Raw genomic sequence first — 15,281 nt, forward strand, 5'->3', positions numbered from 1 at the left:
TTAGGGCAATGACTATCTTTTATCTTCAGTGTTTGTACGGTACTTGCTATAATAGCACTTTGCTTTGATAATTAACAATATTTAGTACTTCTATAGCAAGTTGGCAGGGAATAAGATACAGTCCGGGTTCCAGTTTCTGGCAGTAGACGTTTATCTGCTGACCAGCTTCATTAGTCTTCTGCTGAAAGAGCAGACTTCTGTAAATATGGAACCGAATATGGACTGAGAACAATAAATATTTAACACTGAGACCTCCCTACTCCTGAGAAGGGGAAACATATCAGAAACAAGAGCTCATACTACTGCTGGTTACTTTGCACGTGTGAAGTCACGGATGGGAAAGTGTACTGTTTTACAGGAACTGCTGAATTCCCAAGACATGCCAAGTTCAAACAGCCCTTTGACAAGAGCTAAATAGATTATTTACAGAGGATGTCCTAATGACACTCATCTACCCAGCAAGAAAGGTTGCTGTTCACCAAGAGCGGCTGCTCCAGATACATCTCTGATAGCTTTGCCAGGACACAGACTGTTAGCATCAAAGATGAGTGTCGTGTGCGTCTGTGTACATGCTTACACTCCCAAAGGAGCAAAAAAATTGTAACAGTTACAAACATTTCACTGTGAATTTCATTGATTCATGGCTCTCCATATGTAGAAAAATATTTTCCCAAAGATAATAAAAGACCTGGGCAAAAGTCATGCCCAAGTACTGAGCAAGACGCCTGAGAAACAACAGGTAAACAGTATCTGCTGCAAGCAAAAACTGCAGGATTCAGCGGATGTAAATGTCGTAGGATAACAGTACTCTGAATTTAATCTTGGGCCATGATCTTTGGCCAGCAGGCTTTAAAAGTTAACATATTAGTGTTGCTTGTTATGAAAACAAGACATGGCACAAACAATTATGAATGAAGGGTCAATTTTATTTTGCAGGATACCATTCGGCAAGAAGGATTATCTTTCCAGTAACACTGCTTTCATGAAACTATTTTCAGCTGCTAGTGGTTACTTCTATGCTATCTGTCCCACTATTGACCCCATATTGCTCTTCTGCCTCAAACAGACATAATGTCGTGCTACGCTATTGTCAGATCTCTCTGAATACTGCCTTCATCTTTAGCTGAAGACCTATGGGTCTTATTCTACACTCTATGAAAAGTTAATTGAAAAAAGTTAATGAAAAAAATTGTTGTTAGACGTATTTGATAGAATCTGTCATTGATAGAATCCTATCAATTGACAGAATCATATATATGCTGATCAATCTAAGTCTCAAAGATGACTGTTGCAACTTTATTATTAAGCTCTCCTGGAAAAAAAATAAGTATTTTGATATACTTTCAAAAACATTCTGTAATTTAAAAGACCTCCCCTGATTTCCCCTGATGTTTCAGTGTATACTCACTGCTATAAAGCCCCATATACCTATGAAAAAGTGAAAAGCAGCAATAACTATATTTTTAAAGAAATACATGATTATTTTTGTGTGGTCTGAACATGTTCTTGCTGTAAAGGCTAGAAATTTCTACTTATGTTCTCTTGCAATTCAAAGTTGGGAAAAGCCTGTCTTTAAACATTACCTTGACAATGAGGGTTCAATTAAGGAACCAGCCCTCAACTTCATCTGGTCCAGTTCAGATCTCAGTTTCTCTATTTCTTCTGCAAGTCTTTCCTGGAAATGAGAAAAATAAGATATACTTACTTTTGATACAAAATAAACTTACTTTATGAGATAATAATCTCATAAAGCTAAACAAGTAAGATAGGATACCTTGAATATAAACCTAAATATAGTAAAAAAGTCAATGAATTCATTCATCTCATTATTGCTAATAGGACATATGCATCAAGAGCAAATAGTATAGCACGCTCTGTTTTTCCCACTAGCTGAAAACGATGATAGGACAGCTATATGCTTGAAATATTTTTTTTGTCCTAGGCCAGTATTGTCAGGAAAAGAACCAAAAAAAACTAAAAGCAAGTTTTCAGTTGAAGACGCAAAGCAAGCATCGTTTACTAGGGAAATGATATGAAAGAGGCATTTATAATAACAATTAGGCTATTATGAAAATGGAATGAGTAATAACTCTATTGTACCACTTCTCCTCCAGCCTCCCAAAACAGCAGAATGACAACAGATGTTACAAACGTTCCTAAAACCCACTAACACTAATCCAGTGTAAATCCTGAATGATTTTTCTCTCAGCTGTCACAATTCAGGAAAGCATAATCAAACCTGTGATGAAGACCCATCTTTGTTTATTCTTTATATGATTTATGCTACGTATACGCCTTTGTCCCACAGAGTGAAAGACCAGTTCCTTACCACAGATATGTGTGTGTCTAACACTGAAGGGGGGATTCAGTTTGAGATTAAGATGCCCCTACATGTGTGCAAGACATCTAAGATCCTGCAACCATCAACGGTGTAAAGCTACCATTCATGAAGTCCAGCAAGCAACACCCTACGACTGATGCTAGTGGTGTCAGCCGCATTGCCTATGTTGCACTGACTGTATCGACTAGATTTCTGTCAACTGGAATGGGATTTGGATACCTCCGACACAGACATCTAGATGTAGACCTTAAATTTCACCTCAAAGGGCAGGCAAACCTAACTGTGGAAGTAGTCCCTTAGGCTACGTTTGTACCTGCACACCAACCAGGCCAGGGCCTGGCCACTAGTGCATAACTACCTGTACTATTTAAACTGTTATCCCAGTTCTCCGCACAGTTTTTGTCTGCGATCACTAGCTCTAATTCGTGCACTAACTGCACTCTCCATATTAGGCGTAATTTAGGGAAGAGCTTGTGACAAGCCATTTGCCCTAAGGAGAGAGACTGGGCCTTTGTACTAACATAGACCTAGCTTTACAGATAACCACATTTTAAGTGCCTTGTTGAACTGCATCTTTACAGCTCACTCTTACAACTTGAAGCTCCACTATGAGGCGCTGCTAGTGAAAAACAACAGTCTGCCACAAAAATTGGATTTTAGGAACCAACCAACAAAAAGACAATGACATCAACTACTGTGGGAAAAAAAAAGTGCTGTTCCAGAATTGTACAAATTATGATCATCTACTAATAAAACAAAAAGAAAGTAGGTATAAACTATAAAACCAGTTAGGAGAGACCATGGGATGAAAAAGTAACATGGCTGTTTCTAGTGTTTAAAACATTTAGGATTCTGAAATGTTAAGAAGGAAAGGAATCTGCATTAATATTATGTTTACTAATTCTTATTACAGTATTTCTTAGTTGAACAGAAGTACTGAGGCGATTTGGTCGTCATTCTACTATATCATTTGCTAGTTATTTAGTGATTGTTAAAAACTGGTGCTATGTTCATTCATCCGATCTTGCTTAATCAGTTTCTCCATCAAAGCGTAATAAATAAATCCTTCAAAGTGTTTTATGCAGAAGTTCTGGAATCAGACAGATGTGGTTCCTTGTGAGGAAAACTCCTCTCCATTAAGCCCACAGAGCTTTAGCTGAGGTGTTCTAATGAGAATATATTTATCTCACATCCAACTGTTCTTCTCACCCTTAAGCAAGAACTAGTAAATAAAACACAACAAATAAAACTTAAAAACATTTTTACAAAAAATACTTTCAAATATAAATGTAGCTTTTTATATCAGATTGTCCATCTGGGTCAAGAGTGATAGGAACACTCAAGACAGAAACCAAGTTGAAAAAGAACTAGCCACTGTATTCATTTCCACTGTAACACTATTAAAACCATAAAGTTACACTGGAAATAACTTTGGAAAAATAACGTGGTTACACACACAGAATCAGAATCCACAATTCAGGTTTTAGTTCTCTGCCAGCAAAATGATAGAAAGTTTTCATTCGGTTTTTACAGCTTTAGAAATGTCCAGTATGTCACCTAACTTGATGGTGAGGTATAATCCCCGATTTTGCCACAGACGATGCATCTTATAACTATAGTAGTAGAGGAGGAAAATTTTATTTATTTAAAAACACTACAATAAATATTATGAAATGCCACCTTCTCAGACATCTATAATGGGATATAAAATATTTTAGTTATTCTGCAATAGCGAGGAACGCATAAGGGACTGCCTTATTACTCAGAATATCATGACAACACCTACAAACTCTATTTTGCAAATCTCATTCTCTTATTCCCTGCCTCCACTGCAGAAACTTCTTGATCAAAATCACTCTCACAGTTTGCATAGACAGAATAAAGGATGGCGGGAAGATGACATTTATGCAGGGAAGTGGATTAGTTACTGTGGCATACTTAGGAATGAGTAAGGAACTGAATAAACTACACCATGAAAAGGAATTTACAATATGCATATCTATATGAAAAGTTATTCTAGAAGAGTTAGTGCACTTTGCATTCCCTTAAAATAAGCTCTAAACTGCTTATCTGGCTTCACAAAGAAAATATACAGCAGCCAGGAACCCAAACAATTTCATGAGCTCCTTTTGGGGGCTTTAACTAGAATACCTCTCTTCCTTTCTACAAGATTTTCTGAACGTGGATGAAAATAACAATTGATTTGCACAGATGCTTCTTTTCCTGTTTCTCCTCAATATACCTGGTTTCGGACGTAATTATATTCTCCCCTAGTATCAAATGGTGCTATGCTTTCAGCGTTCTATATAGTTTCTTTTACATGAATTCAATACGTTACAAAAACACTTCCTCTATAAATCCAAAGGGAGATATACTTGTGTATTCCACTACCCTCAAGGCAAGTATAACTTGAAAAAAAAAAATCCAGACACTTGGACTTCAAATAAATATTTATAATTAATCTGACTGATTCACTAAGCAGTATTAGAGGTTAATCTGCAATGAACTAAGAAAGGTCATTTTCAGCTATATTTAGCATAACGTCACTGCACCTGTTAAGAAGAATTGCATCAAATCCCGCAATTATATTCTTCACTGAGAATGTGTAACCAGTTACGTGTACGTCTCTCTCTGTTAAACAAGACTTTTTCAGAATTAAAACTGACAGAATAAAAATTCTAGAGCCAGTAAAATCAGTATGAATTTTAGTATTGACTTCCTGAGGCTAAGATTTCAACCATAAACCTAGCTTAGCAGAACTGTTAGAAACCCTCAATGACTAGCTGAGACATCTGGGTGATTAAAAGAATCATAGTAATAAAAAAATTTTTCATGCCAGTTGAAGAATTAAATATGCCTCATACATATGTATGAACAATAAATATACAACATTTGATAAAAACAGATAAAATAGCAGTGTTTTATAGTACCTTGTCGTGCAAAGACTCTTCCAGGTTCTTCCTGAAACTTTCAGATTCTTGAATTAAAACATTCTGGGAAGCAAAAAGAAAATTGAAATATAGACAAAACAGGAAGAAATTAAAAAATTGTTAAATATCAGATACCACCATATACATGTAGCCTCCATACTAAAGTTAACAAAGTAAAGTAATAAATCAGCCTTGTTAATCACTGAACTTTAAAATTAAAATCCTTTACTGCTTCAGTTTGAGCCCACATTAAATTTGGGACACTAAAAATAGCTAAAACATGTAAGAATATTTTCTTTCAAGGACAGGAAACACTTTGGATTTTTGTTGAACTGAGTGACTTTCATATTCTACACATCTTTTTCTCCCAGGTTCTTCTTTTTGATTAATATATCTTGTTTTGTAAAACATTTTGTTTCAATGACATAATTTGGAAGTATATCCTCTGACAGATTCTGGAATAACCTCCTGAAAGACTCCCTTCAGATCAAATTAGAGGTGAATAAGTAGAAGAGGAAGGGATTACGGAAATCATAGATAAAAAGGTCTCATGATTTGAATTTTACAGGTACGTTATATCTTACAGAAAGCTAACTCATCATGGAAAGCCTGTAGACATCATTCCTTCTCCTATGGAAGCGGTTCCTTCTCCTGTGGTGAGAGTAGTTTGTTCTTACTGCGCACAGGGAGGAAGTAAAATTAGCAGACTGAAATACAGGATTGAGAGCAATTCGAAACGTGGCCATCCTCGATTCTAATTCCCTTTTTCTCACTGTCTCACGGCATTTTGTGGACTGGTTATTTACAAATTCTGCATCAGGTTCTCCATTGATAAAAGAGGGACTAACTACTCAGCACATCCACCGCACATCAGACCTGGAAAGATTTTTGAATTTATATACCTGAATTAAGAGTTGAATGTATAAACTAAACCATTTTTGTGGCAGTATTCGTGGTGGAAAGAATTAGTATCATGTCTGCATCCAGATAAAAGCAGAAGACGTGTTATTGCAGAAGAATCCTTATTAAGCTGAAGTTTATACTGCCCTTTGCACATTACCTTTTCCTCAAGTGCTGCCATTCTCTCTTTTAAGTGCAGCTGCAGACGCTCATTAGATTCTGTCAGAAGTCTGTCTACAGTATCCGATAATCTTTTGTTGTGCTCCTCGTTCATTTTTTCTCTTTGCCTTGCCTTTAATATAGGATAGAAGGGACAGATTGGTAGGGTTCAAAGGTAACCAGTACAGATTTGTATCATTAGAAGGCAAAAATTTTATGCTAACTGAACACGTTTAAAGAAATTCCCCAAGAAATGTAGTTACAGTTATTGATACATTCACTTCTATACCAGCAGAATGCTCAGACAGCTGCAACTAGATGTAAATTACTATATTAAGATGGTTAAATAAAATGGAAAGATGCTGCCATCACTGCTCAAATAAATCACTTACCAATGAATAGATTTGTGTGCTGTAGTGTATAATGTAGCGTTATATTAACAAATTAAAAGAGAAAAATGCACAGAAGTTATCTGCAATACACATACTCTTTGAAGTTCCTGATTCTTCTCTTCAAGTTGAGCTTCTAAGTGTCTCATACGTTCTTCAATATTTCCATGTCTTTCTTCTGCCTGTAAAAAAATAGAAAGACTCTTTCTGTAATTTAAATGGCTTTGTAAGTCTTTATCTCAGTAAAGTTTAAACAAAACATAAAGCAAGCTACTACTAACTGCAAACTGAGTTTTCAGAAAAGAAATTTTTTTTAAACAGGCAGCTGAACAGCATTGCTTGAAATGTGTCAGCTACGAAGGCCTGTTACATCCAAGCATCAGCAAAACATTGGAGTTATTTATGAGCAATGAAATCAGCCAAATGTAACATGCAGACTGTGCATGGTTTGAACACAAACCTGCCATCGTAAAATTGTAAGCTCCTGAAGCACTGAACTGCACGATGGTTGATTATCAATAAAAAAAAAATAAAACAAGTTAAAAAAAACGAAAACAAATCAGATGGATTCTATTTAGCAATAGAAAGTAAAGTCCAGTAGGACTACCTTCCTACGTATGGAGATCATTTCTTGTAGTTTAGCTTCCATAACATATTGATAATCATCAGATGAGGTAGAAGAGGTTGGATCAGACTAACAAGTCAAGGAAAAGGAGAGGGACAAAATTGAAAAATCAGAACTAAAGACACTGACACTGAACAGAACACAGCACAGAATGCTTAAAAGAAAAGTGTGACTGAAAATTTAATACTTTTAACTAACAGATTTTTATGTAGAATAGACTACACTGATACTTGGTGATTATGATGCAGTTGATGTGGATAAACGGAAAAATAATGGAATGCTAAAAAAGCTATCAACCTACACATGGAAGTTCAAGGTTAGTGATGACTGGCTGATGACAGATTACTACATAGTGAAGTCAAAGCAATACTGTCTAAGAGAGTCTAACGTCAGTTGGAACTATGGCAAACTAAACACCAGTATAGAACTCTGCGCGGCCAACGTCAGAAAGTCCTTTATAATTTTTCTACCATTTTCTAGGAATGAAAACAATGCATAAATACTAAATTAATGGATTGGTCAACTACAGAACTGTGTAATGTTATGGTACATTCCCTAATTTCTAGAAAACCGAAAAAACATCAACACACACAAGGCTCAAGGTTTAGTATTCCATGTTAGAATACACTGTATAAGCCCTTTTATCCAAACAAATAATTTAGTTTTTATCCCTTTGAAAGGATCCACCCCGGTGGATCCCTTTCGCAAGATCAGGGTCATCAGATAAAAGAAGAACCTATAAACAGAAATTCATTAATTGGAACATTACTGAATATAGTCATTACTGAATATAGAAATGGCAATCCATTCAAAGATTCATTACTACTTCTGACAGAAGCTGACCTTAGTTAGGTCATCTGTTGCAAAATACGAATGTCCGTGTTATTGGCATATCAAACAAGTCTATGATATCATCAAAAATGAAAAAAACCCAAAGCCTTTCAAAAGAGGGAATGCTATGTTGAATTTGTTGCTATGGAAATAGGAACGTGCATAAGGAATATAGACAGTGCTACTGATGCCTTGGAGTTGTGAGCCCGCACTTGTCAAACGCTACTTCACTCTTTCAAGTTTACCCTCTCTCAAAAAGGGATCCTGGACTCTTAGTCTTCAGATGAGCAAACACCAATAAGTGCAATAAATACTACTTTTGAAATTGTATTTTTTAGTGAGAGTGTTGCCTACTGTTGATTTATCAGAATGATCAGGAATAGGTATCAGGGTAACTCCAGCTGTACAACATAACTTAAAAATCACACGTAACTTAAACTTTATAGTATTATCAGGACTGAAAAAAAAACTATGACCTACAACTTAATAAATTTAAACTGCAGCTGCTGATAGGTAAACATTCATAAGAAAACCTTGCTTTGCACAAACACAAGCTTTATACTTAACTTTGAAAACCACTAACACTTAAATGCTTTTCAGATGAAGATATGTTTAAAAATTCAAATATTTGCAAAATTTAAAGGGAATAGTCAGTATAATTTCTAACTAAGGTCATTTAACAAGTGCAATTATTGTTTCTAATCATGAAATAGGCCTATCGTGATGTATTTAGACTTATCTGAAACGTTTGTCTATTTGTTACAATTTGGACCAATGACAATCATTTTACGATTTACCTCATCTTAACTTTGAGTTTTGCATTATTAGTTTGTTTTAACACTTACATCATATCTCATTGCTTCTTTTCCTAAATTGAATAAATAAGAGGATAAGACTGAAAAAAATTCAGTTCCTAGGATTTCAGAAACTAAGCCATGTTATCCTTTCCATCACTGACCAAGCTTTATCTTAATAGGAGATAAGCTTTTCATCTCCTCCCCCGCCCCCCCCCAGGAGTCCTGTCTGCACCACTGGTTGGAGGCCTTCCCTTAACGTGGCTCCAAGGTCAGGAGAAGGTTTGAAATCATCAAAGCTCTGAGCTCATGGTGGTGAAAGACTAAGGAATTCCAACTCTTCTGAAACCATTTTAATCGAAGGAGATATAGAACCTGTTGGGGGCATCACCCTACAAAATTAAACTACTCGGAAGTTTCATCCGCTGACTGCAAACTTTAAATGCGAGTTACTTAAATCTTCCCTGCCTCTATACACTTAATTGCAGGCTTGTGCAAAAATAATAAAATAATCAAAGCTAATACTTCAAGATATGAAGGAGATCTCATTTAAGACTTCTAATATGTAGTGCTGCCTGTCACAACCAGCCCTTGAGAAGCCAAGCTAGCTATGTCATTCACATTTATTTCTCCAAAAAAAAAAAAAAAAATTCAAACCATGCTATAGCTTATTCCATTCAGGAAACTGTCTTCTGAATGGATAAAATAATTATGATATTATGCCTAACTATTATTGGGAAAGGAGGAAAAGGAAAATTATTTTCTGAAGTATGTATGTAATCTGAATACACAATTCTTGTAATACATAGAAAGCTTTCTTATAAGAATTTTATGAGCATTTCTTGTTCTTACAAATATCTAATTCTGCTTATTTAATCACTTCCTGCTGTATTAACTGCTCATGGCTATAATTCAGTAAGGTGTATATATATATATATAGAGAGAGAGAGAGAGAGACATATAGATATATGTAAATCTTTTTGCACGATAGTTTTTGGTTATTTCAGTAAGAATATTAAAGTGTTTAAAGGTACACCGTTGCTTAAAAACCTTGCTGAACGTGGCTCAGAGTACCTCTATTATGTTTTCTAGCATAAAAAAGAAAAAGCTAATCTCAACACTAATTTCTCTTTACATCTCTCTGGTAGGTAAAGGGACTTTAAAATTAATTAAAATTCAATGTGTTAGAATCAAAATAAATGTCCTTATTCTAAATACTTAAAATACATTTGAATGCTTTGTTTCCTTTTTTTTTTTTTTTGTTCTTAAAGTATATTCCTTATCACTGTAAGAGAATCAAATTATTTTCTTTTTGAGACATCAAACAATTAGGCTCAACTGCATGTCTGGCAGAGAACAAGTGTGTAGCCTGAGTCCCTACCCTGGACTCCAGCACTTTTTAAGAATTTTAACCACTAAGTCTGTCTGATCTCTTTGGGAGACTGAGGAGCCTACCCGGTAAATATCAAATGGTTTTAGGCATGAGACATGTGCCAGGACATCATGTTAGTCGTGTTTCAGTAGCAGAATTTTAGATATCTAAGATAGACATGAGACAGAAGGAACCACCATGGACTCTCAGGTTCATAACCAGAAGCTGGATTTCTTCTGTACTGCTCTGCTGAGAGTAAATTGCTTAAAAACTTTTTAAAGTGGAACTGGTGCAGCTACTGGCTTGGCAGACCTCACCCTCGATTTGTCTTTTTAATATATGACTTACACAACTGTTTTCTATTTCTCCGTTTAGGCAGATTAGTGAGACACATGGTGTGATATTCAGCAAGTAGCATTCAAAGCATTTAGCCAGCATATTCAGTTATAAATAGATTTGTGATACTGTATATCTTAGACTAGATTAAAAATATGTGGACAAGAACTAACAATGTCTAACCCCTATGAGATACCAGCATGAGGTCTTTATGCTCACTTTGCACTTTACATGCTATGAAATAGCAAAGAAATAGCCAGTATAAGCCAGTAATGGACAGGAAAAAAATTTGCTTTGATGGAATTCCAAAGCAGCTTGTATTATTGCTCTCTAACTCCGTTAAAACTCTGCTGCTGCTCCTGCTGCTAATGCGCCCACAAAAAAAATGTTGCTTTCACATCATCTGTTACTGTTGGCACTGTACATTTTCTAGGTTCTTGCATCTTAGCTGAAAAAAATCCAATTTCAGTCATACTGACGCAGAAAGCACCTGTACAGTACAGGTGCCATCATTTTTCTTCCTCACACTGAGCTGCAGGAACAAATCTAAACTTTCCTAATGGTACAACTTAATTTCCACAGTTTGGAGGCCTTGACTTTTAAACACCTGCTGTCTCCAGATTTTCTACTTGTTTCTTCTGGCATACATTCCTTTGTCTCTCTCTCAATTTAGTGAGCTATCCAAGAATAAAACAATACATTATTGAATTGAACCATGCAAGGTGCACTTGAAGGTGCACGTAGGTGATCATGGTGAATGAACCACAACCGCTCACAAGAGTTATCAGCTACTCATCATATACTCACTTCTAGACCACTGCAAATATGAAATAAAATGTGTTGGCTTAAATCACCCCTTTTTCTCATACCCAACCTTTCAGTCACACATTCTCGCCCCTCCTCTTTTTGCTGCTGCCGCCTTCAACACCTCTCAAGTGTAGTCAGCAACTACCTTCATTTAGCTCTGTTATGCTTCTTTCACTTCTTCCTCCTAACAAGACAAAATCTTCTGTGGAAAGGGGAGCACGGGAGGAGAGGTGCCTTGACGGTGAGGTGGCTGTAAACGTGGAGTTATTTCTTGTGCTTCCCTCCTCACAGGAGATTTTCTCATTTTTTTTTCCAGAAGAAGATTAATCAACTTCCTTCAGCAGTGAATACGTCATCTCTTTCCCCTTTCTTCTCAGAGAGGTTTCTGCCTTACACACCCTCTTCCTGCAGGAGGCCTTCTTTGTCGCCTTTGCATCCCTTCCTCTGCAGCCCTTCTCTTTTCCCTCTCTTGTTACTTCTTCCCGACTTAACGCAAACTAGATCCTCACAAAACAAGCACCACGTCTCACTCCAATTTTCGTATCATTTTTCTTCATCTTTAAAATTAGCTAAACGTGTTGCTAGGCTAACTGTGTTTTACTGTGATTATGGTATATGACTGCTGCCTTAGTTTCATCTTCTCCCTCTCAGTGCTTCTCTAATGCAGCTAAAAAGCACTGCTGGCATTTCTGGTGACCTGTATTCTGGAACGATGGCATAAAACACTGAAGGCTGTCTTGTGACCGGAGCACTGAAGGTGTACCTCAGCTGCACAAGCACCCAAGGAGAGAGCAAATTCTGGTGGGAGTGACTGAATGAAGTAGGTGGATGCAGGTTGTCTCCACTAGACCATTTCCTAACGACATGAAAGGACAAATCATATTTGACAGACTACCTATCCAGAGATGCCAGAGGCTCCGGTGTCTGTCTCTTCTGAGGAAAATAAATATCCTGTATTACAGGATATATACAGGATATATATTGGATATATATTATTACAGGATAAAGAAAGGTTCATTCCGCTACCAACTGCCTCTTCTCCAGGGCGGGCAAACAAATCACACCGTGAGAGTGAGTACAAGGTGGCTCAATGAATCATGGCAGTCTAGATCCTGGGATACATGCCGAGAGCTGCGCTACTTGTCATGACCAGACAAAATGCCAGTGCGATGGCCAGGCAGGACAGCACAGTACATGGGATCATGCTGCTCCAGGTTAGTCTGCCACAGGTTGACTAACCCTGCAGGTGCTCACCCAATGGTCAGAACACAGTGAAAACAAAGCCAAAGAAAAGTTCAAATGATTCAGGTAAATTTATGGGTACTTATCTGAGTTCACTGTATAATCCAAACTTTTGGAAGTTCACTCCTTATGAACTAGTTTGGGCATGGAAAAGTAGCAAAAGACATTCACTGGCCCATACAGAACAAGAAATTTAACTCAAGTTTTAAAAACCGACACAATAGAAGGATCTCATACTACATCCTCCTTCTGCAGCCTCACAACCCAGGTTTATTACGAGGAAGAATATAGTAAGTTGAATGCAGAATTGTAACATGCATTTTTTCAGCTTGAGAAAAAAATATCACATCCAAATCTGGAACACATTTGTTTTGCTCCATCTGCACACGTAGATAGCTTTTTTTTTTTTTTCACCCAATGCAAAGCCACCATGATTTCCAGCTATCCCATACTACTTTCCTTTAATAAACATGTAAGATAGAGTGGGCTCAACTCACCTCTTTCACATCATTGTAACCCCATTAATCTCAGTGAAGCCACTTTCACTGAGGTAGTATAAAAGAAAGGAGAATCACAATTTTGATTTTTTTGTCAGTGCAGAAAAACTTATTGATTCAGGGGACTCATCTTTTACTTCTTGGCATACATCAACATTGCAGTGACCACAGCTTACGTAGGCAGACTAAAGTTAGTCTGAAGCCAGCTAGTATGAGTAGTACTAACAAAGTAGGAGTATTGGCACAAAGCTCAGCACTGGCAAAATAACTTAAGCGTTATTCAGCTTCTTAGGCAGGTTTTTCAGCTTTCATTGAAGGGCTAGTTTGTTAACAGTCTTTTGGGTAGCCAATTTAAAACTGCTTAAACCAGCTGCAGTGACTGCACCGTAGTCACTGGTTCCAGGCTACATTTATCTGATCCATGACAGACACTGGAGTTAGACTTTCAGCTTGTATTTGTTTCTTCAGCTTTCTGTGTAATCAGAGAGAAATGGACAGAACCGGCATTACAGTTCGATTGACTTCTCTTGGCAAAAACTTTGATGAAGTCCATCAAAGTGAAGTGGGGTGGTGTGTCAGCTCTGTTCACAGTTCTCTAACCATATCAAATGAAGCAATGTAAGAAGACAAACAGAGATGTATATTGGAGCTTTATGGTCACAACAACAACAATATCCCCGAGTACTCTGCATGATTGAAATGGATTTTCTTCTTCCAATATTTGTCATTAATATATGTTCAAGAAAAAAATGCAGGTGCAAGAAAAGACATGCTCGAGACTGCAAAATACTTACTGGTGCCTAATTGCTGAAGGAATTATTCAGGAAAAGTCCTCTTAAAATAGAAAACAATATTTTTAAACTACTAAGGGCATTAGAATATGTGATTATTTGTTGAATCAGAAAAAAACTGGAAAATGTCAAGTTGCCAACGGATTGCTCTTAAGCGCACCTTAGGTTTTATTAAAATACAGTAATGTTTGTTTGGTATTTCATGTAGCTCTCTTTATGCTGATTCTTCCGCTTTCCACCATTTTCAGTCTGCCTTTCAGATTCCCACCCATTCATATAAACCTAAAGTGAACAGCACAAAATCTTGATTACTGAATAATGATCTTGCCTTAATAAAGTTAAAAAAAAAATCCATCCTCTCTTTCTAGTTAACTAAATTACACAAAAAAAAAATCAGGCTTTATTAACGAGCCACTTAGCCAGTAAGGCTTCTGTTTAAAAAAAAAAAAAAAAAAAAGGAAAAAATCCATTAAATATAAAAATGGCTAGCCATATAAATAGCCAGAAACACTCCTTGGCAATGGAGACAGGAAAGCTTAGATAAATCAGAATGATATGTAATATACTCTCTCAGAAACGTTTTTCATTTTTGTCTGATTATAAGATAGGAAGAAAACAACATGTTATCATTTGATGTCCTAATGAAAATGATAATATCTGAACTACAGTTTTAACTGCATGCATACCTGAAAACATTATAGAGGCCAAATATGATGACTACACTGACAATTTGTTTTTATCTTCATATTTTTCTGCAAGACAGCTGCCATGTAATAAACTGCTATCAGGAAAAAAAAAAAACCTGTTTGTTGTCTTCATGTGATTTCACATTTGTCTTTGTGACTACACAATACAAAGAATGATTAAAACAAGCCTTATAAGTATGTACTGCAAGTAGGTAATGCAAGCCGTCTTCAATTGTCTCACTCAGATGATCCCAGCCACCATTAAGATTTGATTTTACAGCATTTTGAGGATGAAAGTAATTGTTGTTTCCATAGGCATGATGCATGAAAACATCAAGGAGAACTATGCTGAGCAAGAATATGACCCCCCCCCCACCCATTTTCCTTAAATTGGAAACTCTGGCATAGTAAAATCTTTGTAGGTTAATTAATGTATTGGAAATCTATGACTTCTTCATAAATGCAGTGTAGGCCAACTTAGAAACAACCAATTTCACCTGTTAACAAACTGGTAAGAATTACAGCATTGAGAACGCTGCTGGTTAACACTGACTTGTGGTACATACTTATCAGGAAATGTT

The 15,281-nt window shown here is 36.5% G+C and overlaps 1 protein-coding gene across 17 annotated transcripts in view; it reads right to left on the bottom strand.

The window, feature by feature from the left end:
* PPFIA2 (PTPRF interacting protein alpha 2) overlaps nt 1–15,281 on the bottom strand; it is a 355,163-nt gene that overhangs the window by 56,173 nt on the left and 283,709 nt on the right. For 11 of the 17 annotated variants that reach the window (XR_011139894.1, XM_068936437.1, XM_068936432.1 and 8 more), the window contains 5 exons: nt 7,327–7,413; nt 6,818–6,901; nt 6,332–6,463; nt 5,272–5,334; nt 1,584–1,675 (listed from right to left, as the gene is read on the bottom strand). Coding sequence is in view for 16 of the 17 variants with exons in the window: in XM_068936437.1 (XP_068792538.1) it covers nt 1,584–1,675; nt 5,272–5,334; nt 6,332–6,463; nt 6,818–6,901; nt 7,327–7,413 (458 nt within the window). In the remaining variant the exon portion in view is untranslated. The remainder of the gene's footprint in view (nt 1–1,583; nt 1,676–5,271; nt 5,335–6,331; nt 6,464–6,817; nt 6,902–7,326; nt 7,414–15,281) is intronic. The other 6 variants (XM_009669543.2, XM_068936438.1, XM_068936447.1 and 3 more) reach the window with 1 other exon arrangement.

This window comes from Struthio camelus, chromosome 1 (assembly GCF_040807025.1).
Source record: "Struthio camelus isolate bStrCam1 chromosome 1, bStrCam1.hap1, whole genome shotgun sequence".
Lineage (NCBI taxonomy): Eukaryota > Metazoa > Chordata > Aves > Struthioniformes > Struthionidae > Struthio > Struthio camelus.